We start from the raw sequence: 16222 nt of genomic DNA on the forward strand, positions 1-16222 counted from the left end.
GGGCCTTAACAAGATCCATAAACACTCTCCTCCATTAGGGGCTTCCTGTACTAGGAACTTCTTATACTTTATATTTCTGTTGATGTTCCATACAGCTTCACCTCCCTTCCCGCAGTGAAACCTTCCGGTTTTAGGTCTTCAAAAATAAAGCTTGGCACCAATGCACATCATAAAAATTGTAAAGAATCAAAAGGGCATGGTCACAAGAAGGCATACAACAAAAGGCACAACATGTAGACCACGTAAGCAGATTAAAAAATAGGCTTGGGATAATTTTTGGTTCATTGTCACATTTAACACTTGGCTACCTTTTTTTTTTTTTTTTTTTTTTTTAAAAAAAGAAGGATGGCTTTCTTAAAAAGAAAACAAACCAACAAAAGCAAAAGATCAAATGTTTATTACCTGGGCACTGGTGAGAGAGGTTGAAGCTTCAAGCAGCGGAGGTCCCACTTCCTGAACTGCTGGGACTGGATCCATCGCTCTATGTTTTTTACCATGTTCTGTTTTTAAAAAAAGAAAACAGCATACACCAGCTGCATCATAAATGCTGAACACTAATTTGAAGCAATCTCAAGAGTGTGTTGAAATAACTTTTACGACAAAGGCCAACAAAAACCAAACTAAAAAATTGTTCCATCTCTTGATTTCAGGATGTAAGAAAAAACTGCTGCACTATGAACGTGCTATTGTTTATACAGATTTCAAAGAGACAAAACCATTAACACTTAAATGGCTGAAAAAGATCTCTAATTGGGTGCCTGGAGATTTTATTCTGGTGAGATTGAGAATTACTGTTATTCTCTCACACCCGAAAAAGAATGGAAGATATTAATTGCTCACTGACAACCTCATGCTGCTTCCACATGAAACAACAAGTTTTTGGATCCTCCATCCATCAAACCACAAAAATGTGTGCAAGTACAAGTAAACTTCATTGCCTTATAAGAAAAAATAACATTAGTCTATTGATAAAAGTGCTTCTGGCAAGCTTTACAACAGTTATAAGAACTGTGAAAAGTTTGATTTTTGATTTATCTTTAAATGCAACAGGCATGGCTTCCCTTAACTGATTATGAGTTGCTATTAAAATGGAAAGCAGGTAGGATTTTCAGTAGAGCAAAACAAAAATTAGAAAATTTAAATTCTGGAAGCAGTTTCTACAACTCACAGGAAGAGCAAGAAATGTACAATGTTTGAAGTTACACTAACCTGCATTCGCATTGCTACTGCGAGAGAACAAACCGCTTTTTCAGCAGCATGGTTGTTTTGCTGATCACAGTTGTGTTTCCCTGTAGAGAAAATTGCACAAACAAATCACGAGGCTTTTGTGAGTGGGAGCAAGTGCATTTGAAAGCTACCCCAAAACGAAGTAATTCTGAATGCTGACTTGAAAGGTAACAAAGTCACTGCCAAAATTACAGGAGGCTTCTTTAATACTTGAATTGAAATCATTCAGTAGGATTGATATAGTGTGAAAGTAAGAGAGCAACTGTATGCTCTGAAGTATATTATGTAAACATTAACATGCATATGACATAGCTTACGTATACTTGAAAAAGAAAATAAGGAACAGAGATTAATTCCAGTATCCAAATAATTGCTTCTGGACCAGAGAGGGGAAAAAAAAAGAAAAAAGCCTGACAGGTACAAGGATTTGAAAAGCTAAGCATATTTTTAACAAGACACCTAAATGAGCATGGTAAAGAGAGTAGTCTTTTTGATACTCCCACGACAGTGAGAGAGAACAATGAAATGATCACAAAATACTACACAAGGTTACTACACACTGGGATTTGCAACTTGGAATCAGAATATGAAAAAAATTTTGAACAGCAAAAGTTATCTTCGTGAGCATGCCATTAAAAGCAGATATTCTGAAGAGTCTGTACAATCTAGATTGACGCCAACTTTAGAGACAGGATTATTATATGATACGTTGCCACTAGAAACAATCTTACATTAGCTACCCTAACTAAATATATTATTTTGACATTTCCTACTAATCCTCCTTTTGGCTTGCTCTTCTGCTGTTGCTTATGGACTTTTATCTAGATGCAGTTTCTCCAGAACAAAATTCACATCCTAACCTCTGTGGGCATTACAAGCAAGGCCCTTGTCTCATGGCAAAGGGTGTAGACATAAACATAATAAAAAAATAACAACTACACACTGACAACGTTAGTGTTTCTCTTAGAGGGGAGCTGGAGTGCAAACCCTGACCTAGCCAAGCTCTCTCTCTCCTTGCCCTGGCTGTTGCCATCATGAAACACCCTCGTCAACTTGCAGAGCCACCCCTGTCAGCCGTAGGCCCCATGGTGGCAGCAGGGCTCCAGAGCCTTAGGCTGGGACCCAGTGCCGCAGGCAGGAGCACGTGGAGGAGGTGGCACAGCACCAGCCCCAGCACCAGCTCCAGAGCTCATGCCCATCACCAGCAGAGCCAGAGGCACAAGATATAAAACACTATATATACATATATACGCACACGTACATATATACGCACACGTACATATATCTCTTCTGGAAACATTCAGTTTTCAACTTGAGCACGGGAGTTTTACTGGAAGAGCCCATCACAGTCATAAGCTGAGCATTGCTGCTTTGAGACCAGGCTGGGACAGCTGCCAGAAAGACAAATGAAGTAGGGAGAATGAAGTTTAAAATCCCCTTTCAGACAGCTGTGCTTCGCAGAAACATTTCAACTTTTTATATTATTTGGCTTAATGTGATTTCTTTATCAGGGCAGAGCTAGCATGCTTGTAAATATATATTGGAATTAGATGTTCCCCTTCAATAAAGTGCTTGTCTCAGCCTGACTACACTACACACTCACCACACAGACAACTAACCAGGCTTTTACAGGGGTGAAGGTGAAGCCAGAGATGAAAGTCACGCACCCATGAGGTAACAGGATGATCACAAGATTGCAATGGTGCACTAGGGATGCATTTTTTCCAGATGGGAGCTGAACAGTGCTCTCTGCTTTGGATTTTGGTCAGAAGATCAGATGGACTGCAGACACTGCTCCCTCCTCTGCCTCATCCTGATGAAGGCTCATCTACTTGCAGTACATGGCCATGCAGATGGTTGGATGGGTTTCGAATGGAGAAGACGTGGTGGAACGGTCACATTTCCCACTTACTTACTTAAACCACATTGGCTTGAGCTTTCAAATGAACCCAGAGGAGCTGGGCATCAAATCCCAAACAGCTTTGGCATAGTTTTGTTCAGAAATTCTTTCTTCATTTCTATACATTTACATATGAAGCATTTTGCTGCAAGAGGCTACCAGCACCCACTTGGTTCCAAAATCATTAGTGCAGCAGAATAACATGTTGCACTGCTAACAATTTTAGAATTGCAATCATTTAAAAACCTTTGATCAGATTTAAAAAGAAAAAAAGAACATGGAGAAAGAATTCCATCACCTGGAGCAAGCACTTCTAGCTCTACTTTCCTACAGCTGCCCAATATAACTACATCCTTGCAAGTTTGGAGTGCTTTTAAAACATGAAAGTGTGTTAGGCTACATATATCTCATGTAGCAAACTAGCACCATGTCACAACAATAAAAGTCACTTCACAGCCATCGTTGCTTTTGGGCCTCATTTAGCTCCTGTGACCCCACAGATGTTAGGTTGGGCATTTCTAAAGCAAGAGAAAACATGCAAAAAAATTCTGAGCACCTCAGCCAAATGCTATGCACTGGAAGTGAACAGTCAGTTATAAGACTTAGTGGTTTCTCCAAGATCATAAATGTTCCAAAATATGCTTTTAATACATATCTTGCAATTCAACTAAGTGCATTCTTCCTGTCAGACAGACACCTGTGTTTCATGTACATCTCTAGCAAGTCTTCAGGCCAACATTTCTATAAGCTGCTAAAATGTGTTTGTGCTATTCTTTCGGAGTTTCTCCAAGTTTCTGACAATCTCAAAAGCACAAGCATAAAGACAGACGGACATTTGGTAGATAAGTTTCTTTTTAAACTATCTTGTTAAAATCTCATGCTGCCCTTCAAAGAAATGCTATACATAGAGCAGCCCACTGCCACAACCTGAAAATTTCAAAGAAATCTACAGGCACATACCAAATCTTATGATTCCTGCCTTAAGAATGAATTTTGCTGTGGTACATGAACATCTTTCAAATGTTTTACTGTAGTTTTCGAATTTTTCATTTTTAGGAAAAAAACCATAATATTACAGGTGGTCCTATAGAGCAACTAAGGCTTGAAGATTCTTAAGTCTCAAGACACATCAAGCAGATAAATTGTGTAAATGTGCCCGTGAAGCGAAGACCCAGACTCCCCTGCAATGGAAAATGGGAACTGGATATCGGGAAGTGGGATTCCACCAGCAGCACAGAGCTGGGCGAGTTCAGTCACCAGCGCTGCCCACTCAAGCTACAAGGGCTTAGCCCAGCCTGCCTTCACAGACCCACACCTCCACCCCAAGTTGGACACCTCAGTGGCTCCTGATGAAAAAGATTAAAATGAGGAGGGGCCATTCCTTCTCATTCATATATTCATAGATGCTACTGTTACACCTCCATTCCCTCTTCTCTTTCCCTTTCCTTTTCTCCCCCATTCATACTTCATGCAAGGAGCGTGTCACACCAGTAGGCTGGGTACCTGCTGAAGAGACCTATGCTCCAAGCAGGTACTTAACAGACCTGCTCTGTAGATACTTAACAATTATATCCTATTGACCCTATGCAAAACAAGGGGCCACTAAAGACTCAGAGAGTCTCCTAATCACTACACTAGCGTATCATGATTTTCCTCCATCCCTCTTTGGTTTAAGACATGAATTATTTTTGGACAAGTTGTGCAGCATTAACTAAGGATGAGACTTAGTACCCTCCCCTCAGATTCCCATTAGGATCAGAGCACTGTTCTGGGAGGTGGAAGAGGAAGAAGTCCAAACACCTTCAGACAGGTGAGTGCATTTAACCCAGATCTCCCACATCCACAGTGTGTGTTCAATTCAAGAGGATATCAAAAAAGACAACAAAAGGAATCTCTTGCCTAGAGGCCATGCTTTGCATGGGAACAACTGCATCTCTCTCTTTTTTTTTTTTTTAAACAATCCTGATCTTACGTTAACTACCCTTAAAGTGTCTGCTTAATTTGCCCTTAGGAAACATACCCAGCTTAAGGTCAAATTGATACATGCATTACTAAAAAAATTGAAAATATCTAGGGATTCTCACAGAAGTTGAAGGAATTTTATAAGAAATGCTATTCTAGCAGTGGAATGCAGTAACTTCTGGGAAGCTTTCATAATTTCAGCATTTCTCAACTACGAAATTAATGAACCTATACCCTCTCTCCAACCACTAAGCTAACTTACCTTAAAAGGGGCGGGCGGAGAGGAATCCAAACTCATTTTGTAGGAGTAACAGCTGCAGAGGACATCTTGCCTGTTCTGAGCTAACACGCTGTACAAACCAGGACTGAAATAACAGCTTATTTGATGACTCCTCTGAATGAATCCACAGGATCATTGCTTATTTAACAATTCTGATTTGAAGAATCTATTCTAGTATTTCCTCCCTCACCTGACAGTTCCCCCCCCCCCCCCAATTTACATACCAGAGATGTATTCACTCATCCCCTGTACACAAACACCCACTGTTAAAGGCTCTCTCCCGAAGACATACCTTTTAATCACACTCTGGTCACTGACATGCCACGGGCTTACTTCAACAATTCGTCATACATCACTTTCAAGAACAATTCACTTTTAATGCCTCTTACCTGACAGCAAGTCACGAGAACAGTTGATGATGGTGGTTCCAGGCTTTATCCAGCTCACAGGAACATCATCAGGTTTTGTACTGCCAACTACCACCACATCCGCATGATGAAGCTATGAACAGCCCAAAACCCACCCCAGAAACAAAACAAGCATTTAATGTTAGAAGTACATTCTTGAATATGCAACTTATATTCAGACCTTTTTAGCAACAGTCTTTTGAGCAAAGTACTTGCAGACAAATGAAAAAAATAAAAACTGATGGCTGGATTCTTACCACACATGAAATTTATGAACAATAGCATTTTAAAAAGAAAAAAAAAGGCAAAACAAAGTAAACTGAAAATGGGCAAGTGAGGAGCAGGGTCAGCACCAATAATATTTAATTGGGATTATGTATTTTCAACAAAAAAGCCCCATCATTGTCCACAGTACTGTCCAACAACATAACTTGGAAAGACTTGGGAAAAAAAAGATTGAAAGACAGTAAGTAGGTAATTATAAAGAGTACATTCAGTTTATTTGAAAGTAGAAAACCAGGTCAGCTCATGGGAATGCAAGATGACCTGATCTGAAAACATCAATGACTTTGAAGAACACCAATTAAAGCATTTTTTTCCCTTCTCAGTTCATGCTTGCTAATCAGTGCCTCTGATTTAGTTCGACCTTACAGATGTTAGACCAAAAATGCTTACTAAAAAATTCTTATAATCAAAGAGATAAGTGTCTTCCTTTCCTCCCTGTTCTGAAGCAGGGCCCTGTAACAATTATTGGAATCAACATGAGATAAGGGACAGCACCAGAGACAGATGTATAAAGAACCACTCCAACAGGAAATATGGGCATAGCACTGCCTCATGCTGGACCATAAAAATTGATTCAGAGAGACAGTGATTTTGGATTTTTTTTTTTTTTTTGAAAATTTTAATAAATGTCAAGTGTCACGCTCTCGGCAAGCCTCTCCATGAATTGATTTGTGACTGACAAACGTTCCAGCTTCTTTTTTGGCCAAAAGTGCTCTGACGCAACCCTGCCCAGCACTCCTGCCAAGGAAGAACAGCTACAAATTCTATCAGGATAGCAGTTTTTTGGCACAGCTGAACATCCAGGAGGGGAGAAGAGCATAACTGTGGCAGAAAAGGCAGAAAGCTAGAAAAGCTCCAGCTTCTCCTGAGAGGACACATGGATGGCCTAACCCTCCTCAGAGATCCACATGTGGAAACACAGCCAAAAGTGTGGGAGAAGGTTTACTTGCTTTACAGATGACTAATGCTACAAGCTGACTCGGGCTTCAACCGGGAGTCCTGTGACACCCTTATGATTGCCTGCAAACGTACCGTCTCAACGGTCATTCAGGCTTATCCAAATTACCTGTGCTCCTGTGTCTCCTGCAAATATCGTCTTACATGCCACTCCTAGGAGGTCACACAAGTAATAGTGCTTGACTAGCAACAACTCAAATTATACTGTGGAATTTGCAAGCAAATTTGAATAAAGAGACACTGCAATGACTTATGTACCAAGCATATTATGCTCTTGTGTACCAAGAGTACAAGAAGCAAATCTCCCCTGCAGAAGAAGACAGCCTCTGCCATAACAGCCAGTGTCACCAACACCGAGAAAATCAGTGATTACAGTGATTATTCCCTGTTACAGAAAACCAGTCTTTTTGAAAAATAAAAAACTATATCATACTCTAGAAGTTAAAATTCATACACTGCAGATCAGGAATGTCATCCCGTGCAAAGCCTCTGAGACAAGGACTATGAGCTTTACACATTGTTTTGCATCATGAAGCTATGAACCAGTTGAGAGCTGTATGCAATAAGTGATAATTTTGACAAATGTTCAGCCAACATACTTATGACAGAGTTGATTCAATTTAACTATAATGTCAAAAGACAATTGACCAAATATTCATTTCTATGACTACCAATCATAACGCTCAAAAATGTTCTTTAACAGCTGAACACAATCATTTTTTTAGCCAATGTTAGCACTGGTTCAGATGGCTAACGTCAGACAGACCCATAAATGTGTCAAAAAAACAGACAAACCTTTGATCTCATTGCCCTGCCCCACATCCTCCATGAAAAGAAAAATTATCACATGGTACAGAATAGTTGTCCTACAGGCTGAAGATGTACTGAGAACAAAGCCTTCCCCCCATGATTTCCTTTTCCTCATTTCCAAAAGAAAGTAAATGTAAAGAAGGAAATAAAAAGTGGAGATACATTTTTAACTCTCTTGCTATAAGCAAGTATTTTTATGTGCAAATATTTATAAAGTTACTGGACAGTCAATGAAGTATATAAAACACTTCATGGAACTTTTTCCTCCCTTGGTGATTAAAAAAAATTATATCCAGAAACTTGTTTAACTGGGACAGTGAGTCCACTGGAAGCAAAACAGTTGCTTACAGAATTCTGAGTGTCTTTGGAACAGATTCATGTGATCTCCCCATCAGGACATTTTGGTTTCCCTTGCAAGAAGTCGTGCCCCTGCCCCTGCCTCACCTTTTTATTTTTTTCTTTTGCCATAACCTACTCTTTTGACTGCTCGTAAATCACAAAGGCAAGCAGCAAGCCCTGGGAGGCATGTGCAGGCCCTGTCTCCTAAATCAGAAATAAATCACAGACATTAGAGATGGAAAAGACCTATGAAATCATCACATAAAACCTCCCTCGCAAATGTACTGCACAGTCCCCAGACAGAGGATGCATCTGATAGGAACCAGATGCTACAGGCAAGCGTTGCCAGAAGGCTGAGGAGCTATTGACAGGCGTTAGCGTGTGGCCAGGGGGTGACCCATCAGGCGGTGCTCGCTGATGGAAGCGCTGCGTCCCACCACACAGCCCAGCAGAAGGAGCGACAGCCTCGCGTGAAACCATCCGCAGCGTGCTAGGCAATGGGCTGAAGACGAAGTAAGCCAATACTCAAGTAGCGTCCTGCCTTCTCACCGGTAAATATTTTTTCAGTTGGGAAGAGCTGTGCCAATAAATAATCTGAAACCTTACCTCATAACAAAATACGGTTCTCTCCACCAGGATTTAAGTAGAAGCAGATTAAGAACCACCACCCATTCCCAAGACAGAACATCAAATGTTAAAACAACAATGCAGACACGCAAGCCAAGTAGTTGATGATAATGGTAGAGAAATTGTATATTCCAGATAATTGAAAACCTATTTTGACATCAAGCCTGCATAAACATTTTGTTTCCCCCTATTTAAGCTGAGTGGTACAAGAGCCACTTTTAAACACATGACCAAGGAAAAAAAGAATCCATTAACATTTGAAAAGTAAAAGCCCTCAGTTTCTTGGGTCTGAAGTCAGGCCAGCTAAAATTTGACTAAATTTTTTTTTTTTTAATTTTAAATTTTTTAGAGGGGATGAAGAACGGGAAACTAATTCAAAGTTCTTTTCCCTTCCCACCTCTGCTAATGAGAAAACTAATTTTACACATCAGCGTACAGATCAATTTCCAGATCAATCACTGCTAATTACCTTCTGAAATCTTAAAATTTATTGTGTAAACGATTAGCTTCAGGTATTTTTTCACCAAGACATGCTCTCCTTGTGTGGTTTCCTCCAGCTCCATCTCTACACCTTGAGAAATTCAAGCTATGGACTGTAAATCACTTGCCACACACCACAGCAACTGGTGCTACCACCTTCTTGCCCAGACACCTGCAGCCCTTTCCCTACCGTGCCCACACACTCAGTGCTGCCACACAGTAAGTGGGGTGCTCCTAAAACTCACCACCCTTCCTGGGCACTCGGTCATACCGTACTTCCAGACATGGGAGAGGGAGCCAGGCTGTGCCCCAGCTCACAGCCAGGGCTATGCAGTTCCCAGGTGCAGAGGTTAGCCCCTACAAAAGCTACATCAAACAATATCAGTTCTGTGATGATTAAAAACCCCAAAGGATTTTTTTTTTTTTATTTTTATATACTTGAAAGCTATGCCAACTAAAGAAAAGAGACTTCTTTTTATATATGTGTAATTGTAATGGTCCTATAAAATGATCCACTGTGCTTTACTCACTATTCTCTCAGCCTTGCTCATAATGCCAATGTGCAGTCTCTCCCTGAGAGAGTAAGATAACTGGACTCGAAAAGAAAGTAGGTGGGGCTCACACAGGAATAAAAGGCTGCCAACTCATACATTTCTCAGCTGTCACGACCAACCTCCACAGATACCCTACAGCTACAACAGGAGGTACTGACTGGGAATGTAGTGCCACCCATCCCCTCCTTCCCCCCATCAGCCCCACAGGCCTCTGCTGGGTACCTCTACTGCATGCTCAAGCCTCTTGCCATGAAGCATGCTTTAGCATCATACTGATCTAGCTCACAAGCTGGGAGATGAAATTCAAATCACAAGGAACAGATGATAACGCACGAAGTTATGAAACAGAAATACACACTGCCTACAGCATCAGCATTAGGAACTCCATGCAGCCTCCCTCTCTTCTCCTGTTATAGGATCTTTACAACTGTACTCACTTTTTGTCATGTCACTTGTGTCCAGCAACATGAAATGCATTTTTCTGCCAGTAGCAAAGCTCTTTGTCTTATCAAGACACTGATAACAGGACAGCAGATGACTAAGAGATTTCAAATACACTGATGCTTAAGTGGTGGCTCTAAGAAAAAGTAGACTGTGGTCAAGAGAGGTTCTTAGCAAACCTGAGGAAAAACTCCCATTCGTTCACTCCAGCTGAAACACTGTCCTATTTCTCAGCCAGTCTTTCATAAACAAATTTTCCATTACTAATTATACCTTGATAGATTGATTTTCAGCTATTTTACAAACAAATCGGAGGGTAGTAGCTCTCTTAAAATATGCATAATGTGGTTCACAAGCTTACATGTAAGATACCATGTTGAAATGATGATTGAATTAGATGACTGAATTGAAATTTACTGATGAGTACTAATTATTAGCCAAGTTTTGGCAAGAAAATTACTAAGTAGAGTCCAGTTGAACAATTCAGGTTCTCCTTTCGAACTAGAAAGATACCCTAAGTATATCATCCCCATTGCTCCCTGCTAATACTGAATTGACTTTTGGTTGTCATTTGAAAACGGATCTACCAAATGAGAAATTCCTCAGTACTGAAATTCTTCAGTATCTCTGCACTGATTGCATTTCGAAGAGTTATCTACACAGAGCTGAGCAGAAGGGTAACATCTTACCTATTTCCACCAAAATGCCCAAGTCTTTATCCTTTACTTCATACTTTATTTTACATCCCATAAATCAATGCAAAAAGAACAGCATTTCTGCACAGCAACTATACACAGATGTGCCAGAACCTTCTCAAATATTTTTTTCATTTGTGATTTTATTTGAAAACTCATGAATCTCAAGACCGTTAAAGGAGATAGCTCAGCTGTGCTATGATTATTTTTGATAGATAAAATCAGGTCAACCCAAAATGGAAGAAAAGGAAATATTAATAATCTGTTAACCTTAAAAAAAAAAAAAGGAGGGGAAGGGAAAAGAACATGCAAAGTGTGTCAATTATTATGCAGGTCAAAGCAAGAAAATTAAAGTGTCCCATTATTTTATTCTCGTTTCCTGACATGAGATAGAAAAGATCTCATAACTACCAAGTCAGATGCTAGATGGTATTATGCTGTTTGCTGGCAGAGCTACCTCTACACTGTTAAAACGTTTCCTAAGGTTGTCTAAAATATACCTGCATCTTTTGCAGAAATGTTTTTTTAAATGATAAAGTGCATGAGTGAAAGAAGAATTAACAAGTCCACTGTGATACAAAACCCGATCTAAAAAAATTGCGAAGATTAGTATTACATGTCTCATTTAAACCAACATAATTGCTAAAGAAAACAATTGATGTTATGCTACCCTGTAAGAAAAGGAACAAATCAGCAAAGATAATACCTGCTTTGAAAAATGTATTATATCATTAGGTTTGGGATTTGTGATTCAGTGCAAATGGGCCTGGCCGAAAGACTAAGACAGAAAAGGTACACCTCGCCTTGAGCTCCATGTTTCTTCTCCTGGTATATACTCCAAAATAAATGCATCTCAATGAAAAGTTCGTACTCTTCATCAGTTCATTTCTCACTCTGTAAGTGAAGTTATTGTGCTACCATACATCATACTTATGAACAGCACACAGAATGCTATTGTAGAAGCATCACTTTCAGAGGAAGGAGCAAAAGTGCATAACCACACCTGAAGTTAGTGCTTTGTGCAGAAAAAAATAAATGAATTTTTTCCAAGTCCTGGAAAAAAGTCTACTTCAACACATTAGCTTACTTGAAATTCAAATGGAAAAAAAAAAAAAAGAGGAGAAACCTTGTGAGCCTTAAAATTGTTTTTGCTTAACCAGTGTATCGAATGAGCAAGAGAAAATAAATTCTCATATTCTTATAATCATGTTATCTAACAGTGTTGTACTGCAAATGCAGGCTGCCTAGCCACCGCATAAGAAATACGTGCTTGGTTTCTGATTCTCGGGCTTCTGGGAATCCAGTACAGGACAATCTCCATGCACACGTTCCATTTTACGTATGAGCTAGAGTTAACTGCAACAGCACCGCATCCAGTCGGCTAGATCAGCGCTCAGGGTTACTGGTGACACACTGTTGCAGGCTTACAGAGGAAGAAGAGGAAGGAAGTCTCCCCAGACAGCTGCTGCTGGGTCCCCCAGACAAAGCAGAAACTCCTTTATTGCCAGAAGTTAAAATGAACTTCGGAAGACTGATGTGCAAAGCCTCCAGCTTCCTCCTGCTTCAGCCTCATACTCTGTTTCCCATCAGTGACCTGCTGTGAGAGGTAAGCTACGGGGAACGCCAAAAAGCAAGGCTGGATGATGGGAAAGCATCTAGATGGGAGGAAACAGATCTGTCTCCAGCAGAGAGCACTGCACGGCAGCTCTGGTCTGGTCCAAGCCTTTTGCCATGACCCAGCAGAAATACTTCCGGGTACCCCATTACCCTCCCCACCCAGCCCAAAGCAGCCCTCAAACCCAAACAGCAAGAAATTATTATGGCAGAAGACACTGCCATATGAAGTTCACAGTGCTTCCACCTCCGACAGGAGTATGTGTTTCCTAAGCCTTGTCAGTCACTCGAAGCACAGAAATGAGACAAGCCTAACAAAAACATCAGCAGCTGTGAAAACATGGGTTTGCCAAAGGACTTTTGAACTGTCACAGCTGCTTACGGGTGTTTCCTCCTCCTGTCCTTGAGCTCAGACCCGAGGGGCTGGACACCATCAGGTTGAGTTAGCTGCCACCATGCGGCGTGTGCTGTGCAATGCGAGGCGACAGCCAGCCTGTGCTGCGCTGCAGGCTGAACGGGGACCCCCTCTGTACAGACACAGGGGACAGCGCACCCCCAGCTGTATTATTCTGTGAAACTTGGGATTAAGGAACAAAACAGGAAGTTTGGCAGGAAGTCGCATCAACTTAAGAATTGTTGATAAGAACTCTGCAAAAAGCAACCGGGAAAATAAAGTATGTGAAATCCTTTGAATTAAAAACCCTGAATTTCTCCAAATCCCCTTGCAGCTCTCTTCAAAGCCAAAGAGAAGTTCCCAATCCCCTTTGTCCCCAAAGAGGCGGCATTTGCAAATCTTTAAGACACAATACAAGCGACACAGTACTGCTGGTGGCATCCCGCGGGAGCAGTGCTCGGATGCTGGAGGAGAGCTCTCACCTTGTTCTGTAGCTCACGGGACTTCCACTGGCAGCTGGTGGTGGTGGCTCCCCTCCTCTGCAGCAGGCAGTGCAAGGAGGCCCCCAGGGCCCCGTCAGCGCCCACCAGCAGCACCATCTTCCCATCTGCAGGACAGACACAAGGCATTGAGCCACCCACAGCTGTAAGGGCACTAGCACCAAGCCCCACATGCAGTGTTCACGTGAAACCCCAGCCAGCCAGCAAAGCACATCCCCACAAGGCAGCTCTGTGCTCCTCCTCAACCACAGCAACCATGTCATTAAAGGCAGCTTTTTTGGAGCCCACAGAGCGACACGAACCACTGGTTTTAAGTTGTTTCTTTGGGACTCTCCAGTTCTAGTAAGCAAATATTGCTCTTCTGGTTTGCTGGTATTTTATTTTCACAAATCCTTCCATTCATATTTGTTACTAAGTCCATTTGACCACATGTTTACAGTTCTGTTATACAAATCCTTGTCTCAACAACGCTGAATCACCCTAAGAGAGACTATTTCTGATCCCCTGCCTTGAACTAACATTGTCTTCACAAGCTGCAAAGCCACCTGTTTATATCTGCCGTGTCAATGTTAGCACTTATAAAATACAACCCCCTCAAAAAATTCACTCAGCAATTACTTACTGGTAGACCTGGATTTCTTCAAGTGCTCACACTAATCAAATTTGCCAGCTGAAGTCCCTCGTAATGTTTGCACCCCCGATATTTTGGGGTTTTGAGGACTCAGACATCTCAGGTGGCTTCAGTGAGATTGAATTTGCTTATGGCAGGAAATCTTTGCCTTATTTCCCCAAACTGTAGAGCTGAGACCTATTTATGCAAATATTACATCAGATCTCACTGAGGTTCTTTTCACTAGCAGGAGACAAATATATTGCAGGTGGGAAATACCAAACAAATCAGAAAACAAAACTTGATTAGATTATATTTGTCTCAATCAGGACTAACACTGATTTTAGTTACATTTGAATTAACGCTGTAATTATGATAGAATGACTCACTTAAGTCTTCAAGAAGCTCCATCACAGCACAAGCAGTAGGAGAAACTAAGCAGTCATAGGCATCTCCACGTACCAAACGTCCCAGGTTTACATCAGATAATCTGCAGTGGAAAAATATCGCAATTAAAAAAAAAGAGCTTGTGAAATGTAAATCCTCAGTAAAGCTTGTAACATGAATAATAGCTAATCTCAAGAGCAAACATGTATTGTAAAAGTAAATCCTTCAATTGCATCATCGCACATGCCCATTAGACAGACTCTGAGCCTCAAGAGGGACCAGAAAAGGGGCCTGAGAGTTGGAACAAGTAACACGAGTGCAGCATGTGCAAGCAGCTCTCTGCTCTGCGACAGGTTAGACGTGGCATCTGGGGACAAAACTCCAAAGTGACTCCTGTGGAACAGGATCAGCCCTGCCAGAGGAAGGCTAAGCCAGAGATAATGCATCCTTCTGGGATGACACTGGCCTGCTCAGGAGATGGGAAGTGTTTCTGCACTGCACTATGTTCTCTACAATAGTATTCTCAGCTTTTTCTTTCTCTGTGAACCTCCACTACTCCAGACAATGGAAACTCAATTAATTTGCAAGGTTTTCAGATTTTCCTGATATGATATGAAAGAAGGAAGAAGGGGAGAGGGTGAAGATGGGTAGCAGTCTTCAGGCAAGAACAAGAAGGCTGCAAGAGCAGCAAAACGGTGACTCAGACATCTCCATCTCTCTCTAGACAGCTCTGCAATTCAAGACTGATTGGAAAGTTGTTCTAATGGGTCCAGACTGTTACAGCCTGCTCTCCCACCAGGACAGAATGCTGTGAGGAAGTTAAAACCTTTTCTGCAAGTTTACCCTCAGTCCTTCTTGCAAATGTTTTGGGGTTTGTGTTCAGAGCTGTGCAACTACCATTTCTATTACTGAAGTACCAAAATAGTAAGTAATAATACCTGTAAACCAGAACAGTGTTTTTTGATTTCTTTTAAAAGATCATGTCCTGACTAGAAAGATTAAAAAGAACGATCAAAGTGACTTCAACAAAAGATTTCTTATAGATATACTAGGATCTTTTATCATCGCTCATTAGCGCAGCTGGACACTTTGACTGAGGAATCCATTAGTGAAATGCACGGGGCAAAACTGATTTTGAGAGACATCAGCCTGGTGTCTGCTAATATTATTTCTCAGTGGTTCACTTACCCATCCACATCCTTCTCAGGTTTCACAGCATTTAATACCTTGCTGATATATGAGCTTTCTGGGAGGTCAAGGGCAAGGCCCTGCACATTAGGATCCTCATTAAGCCTCAAGATTTCATTGACAATCTGGGAAGTTAATAAAAAGCATTAAGGATCAGAGTAACAGACAAAAGAGGAATATAATTACAAAGGGATACAACCTATTTTTTAATAACTTGCTTACGGCCATCTTTGCTTCCCTCACATATTATTGCAACTTTTAAATGAAAAAAGCAATAACCTGCTTCCTCCGTTTTACATTTGCATGGCTTACCAAATTAAGCCACCCTGACTCTATTGTAAACATTGTGCAAAGCCCACACATATTACATGACATTAAGCTGCCAACAGCGTTTTGTCTTTCGCCATTCCAGATCTCAGCAAAAGGTCGACACTGTAGTGGCTTTCACTTTCACAGGATTCTTTCAGACATAAGACTCCTTGGTTAAAATACAGTTCAAAATAGGACCAGTTCATAGCCTAACACAGAGCACAGGTGAAAAGCTGTCACATTAAACAAACAATTA

At 41.0% G+C, this 16222-nt stretch overlaps 1 protein-coding gene across 2 annotated transcripts in view; it reads right to left on the reverse strand.

The window, feature by feature from the left end:
• MTHFD1L (methylenetetrahydrofolate dehydrogenase (NADP+ dependent) 1 like) overlaps positions 1-16222 on the reverse strand; it is a 149209-nt gene that overhangs the window by 125921 nt on the left and 7066 nt on the right. For both annotated transcript variants that reach the window (XM_040550572.1, XM_040550573.1), the window contains exons 5-10: positions 15658-15782; positions 14472-14572; positions 13455-13579; positions 5759-5870; positions 1210-1289; positions 403-500 (exon numbers count right to left, since the gene is read on the reverse strand). In XM_040550572.1, coding sequence (XP_040406506.1) covers positions 403-500; positions 1210-1289; positions 5759-5870; positions 13455-13579; positions 14472-14572; positions 15658-15782 — 641 coding nt within the window. The remainder of the gene's footprint in view (positions 1-402; positions 501-1209; positions 1290-5758; positions 5871-13454; positions 13580-14471; positions 14573-15657; positions 15783-16222) is intronic.

The sequence above is a fragment of the Cygnus olor genome, chromosome 3, assembly GCF_009769625.2.
Source record: "Cygnus olor isolate bCygOlo1 chromosome 3, bCygOlo1.pri.v2, whole genome shotgun sequence".
Lineage (NCBI taxonomy): Eukaryota > Metazoa > Chordata > Aves > Anseriformes > Anatidae > Cygnus > Cygnus olor.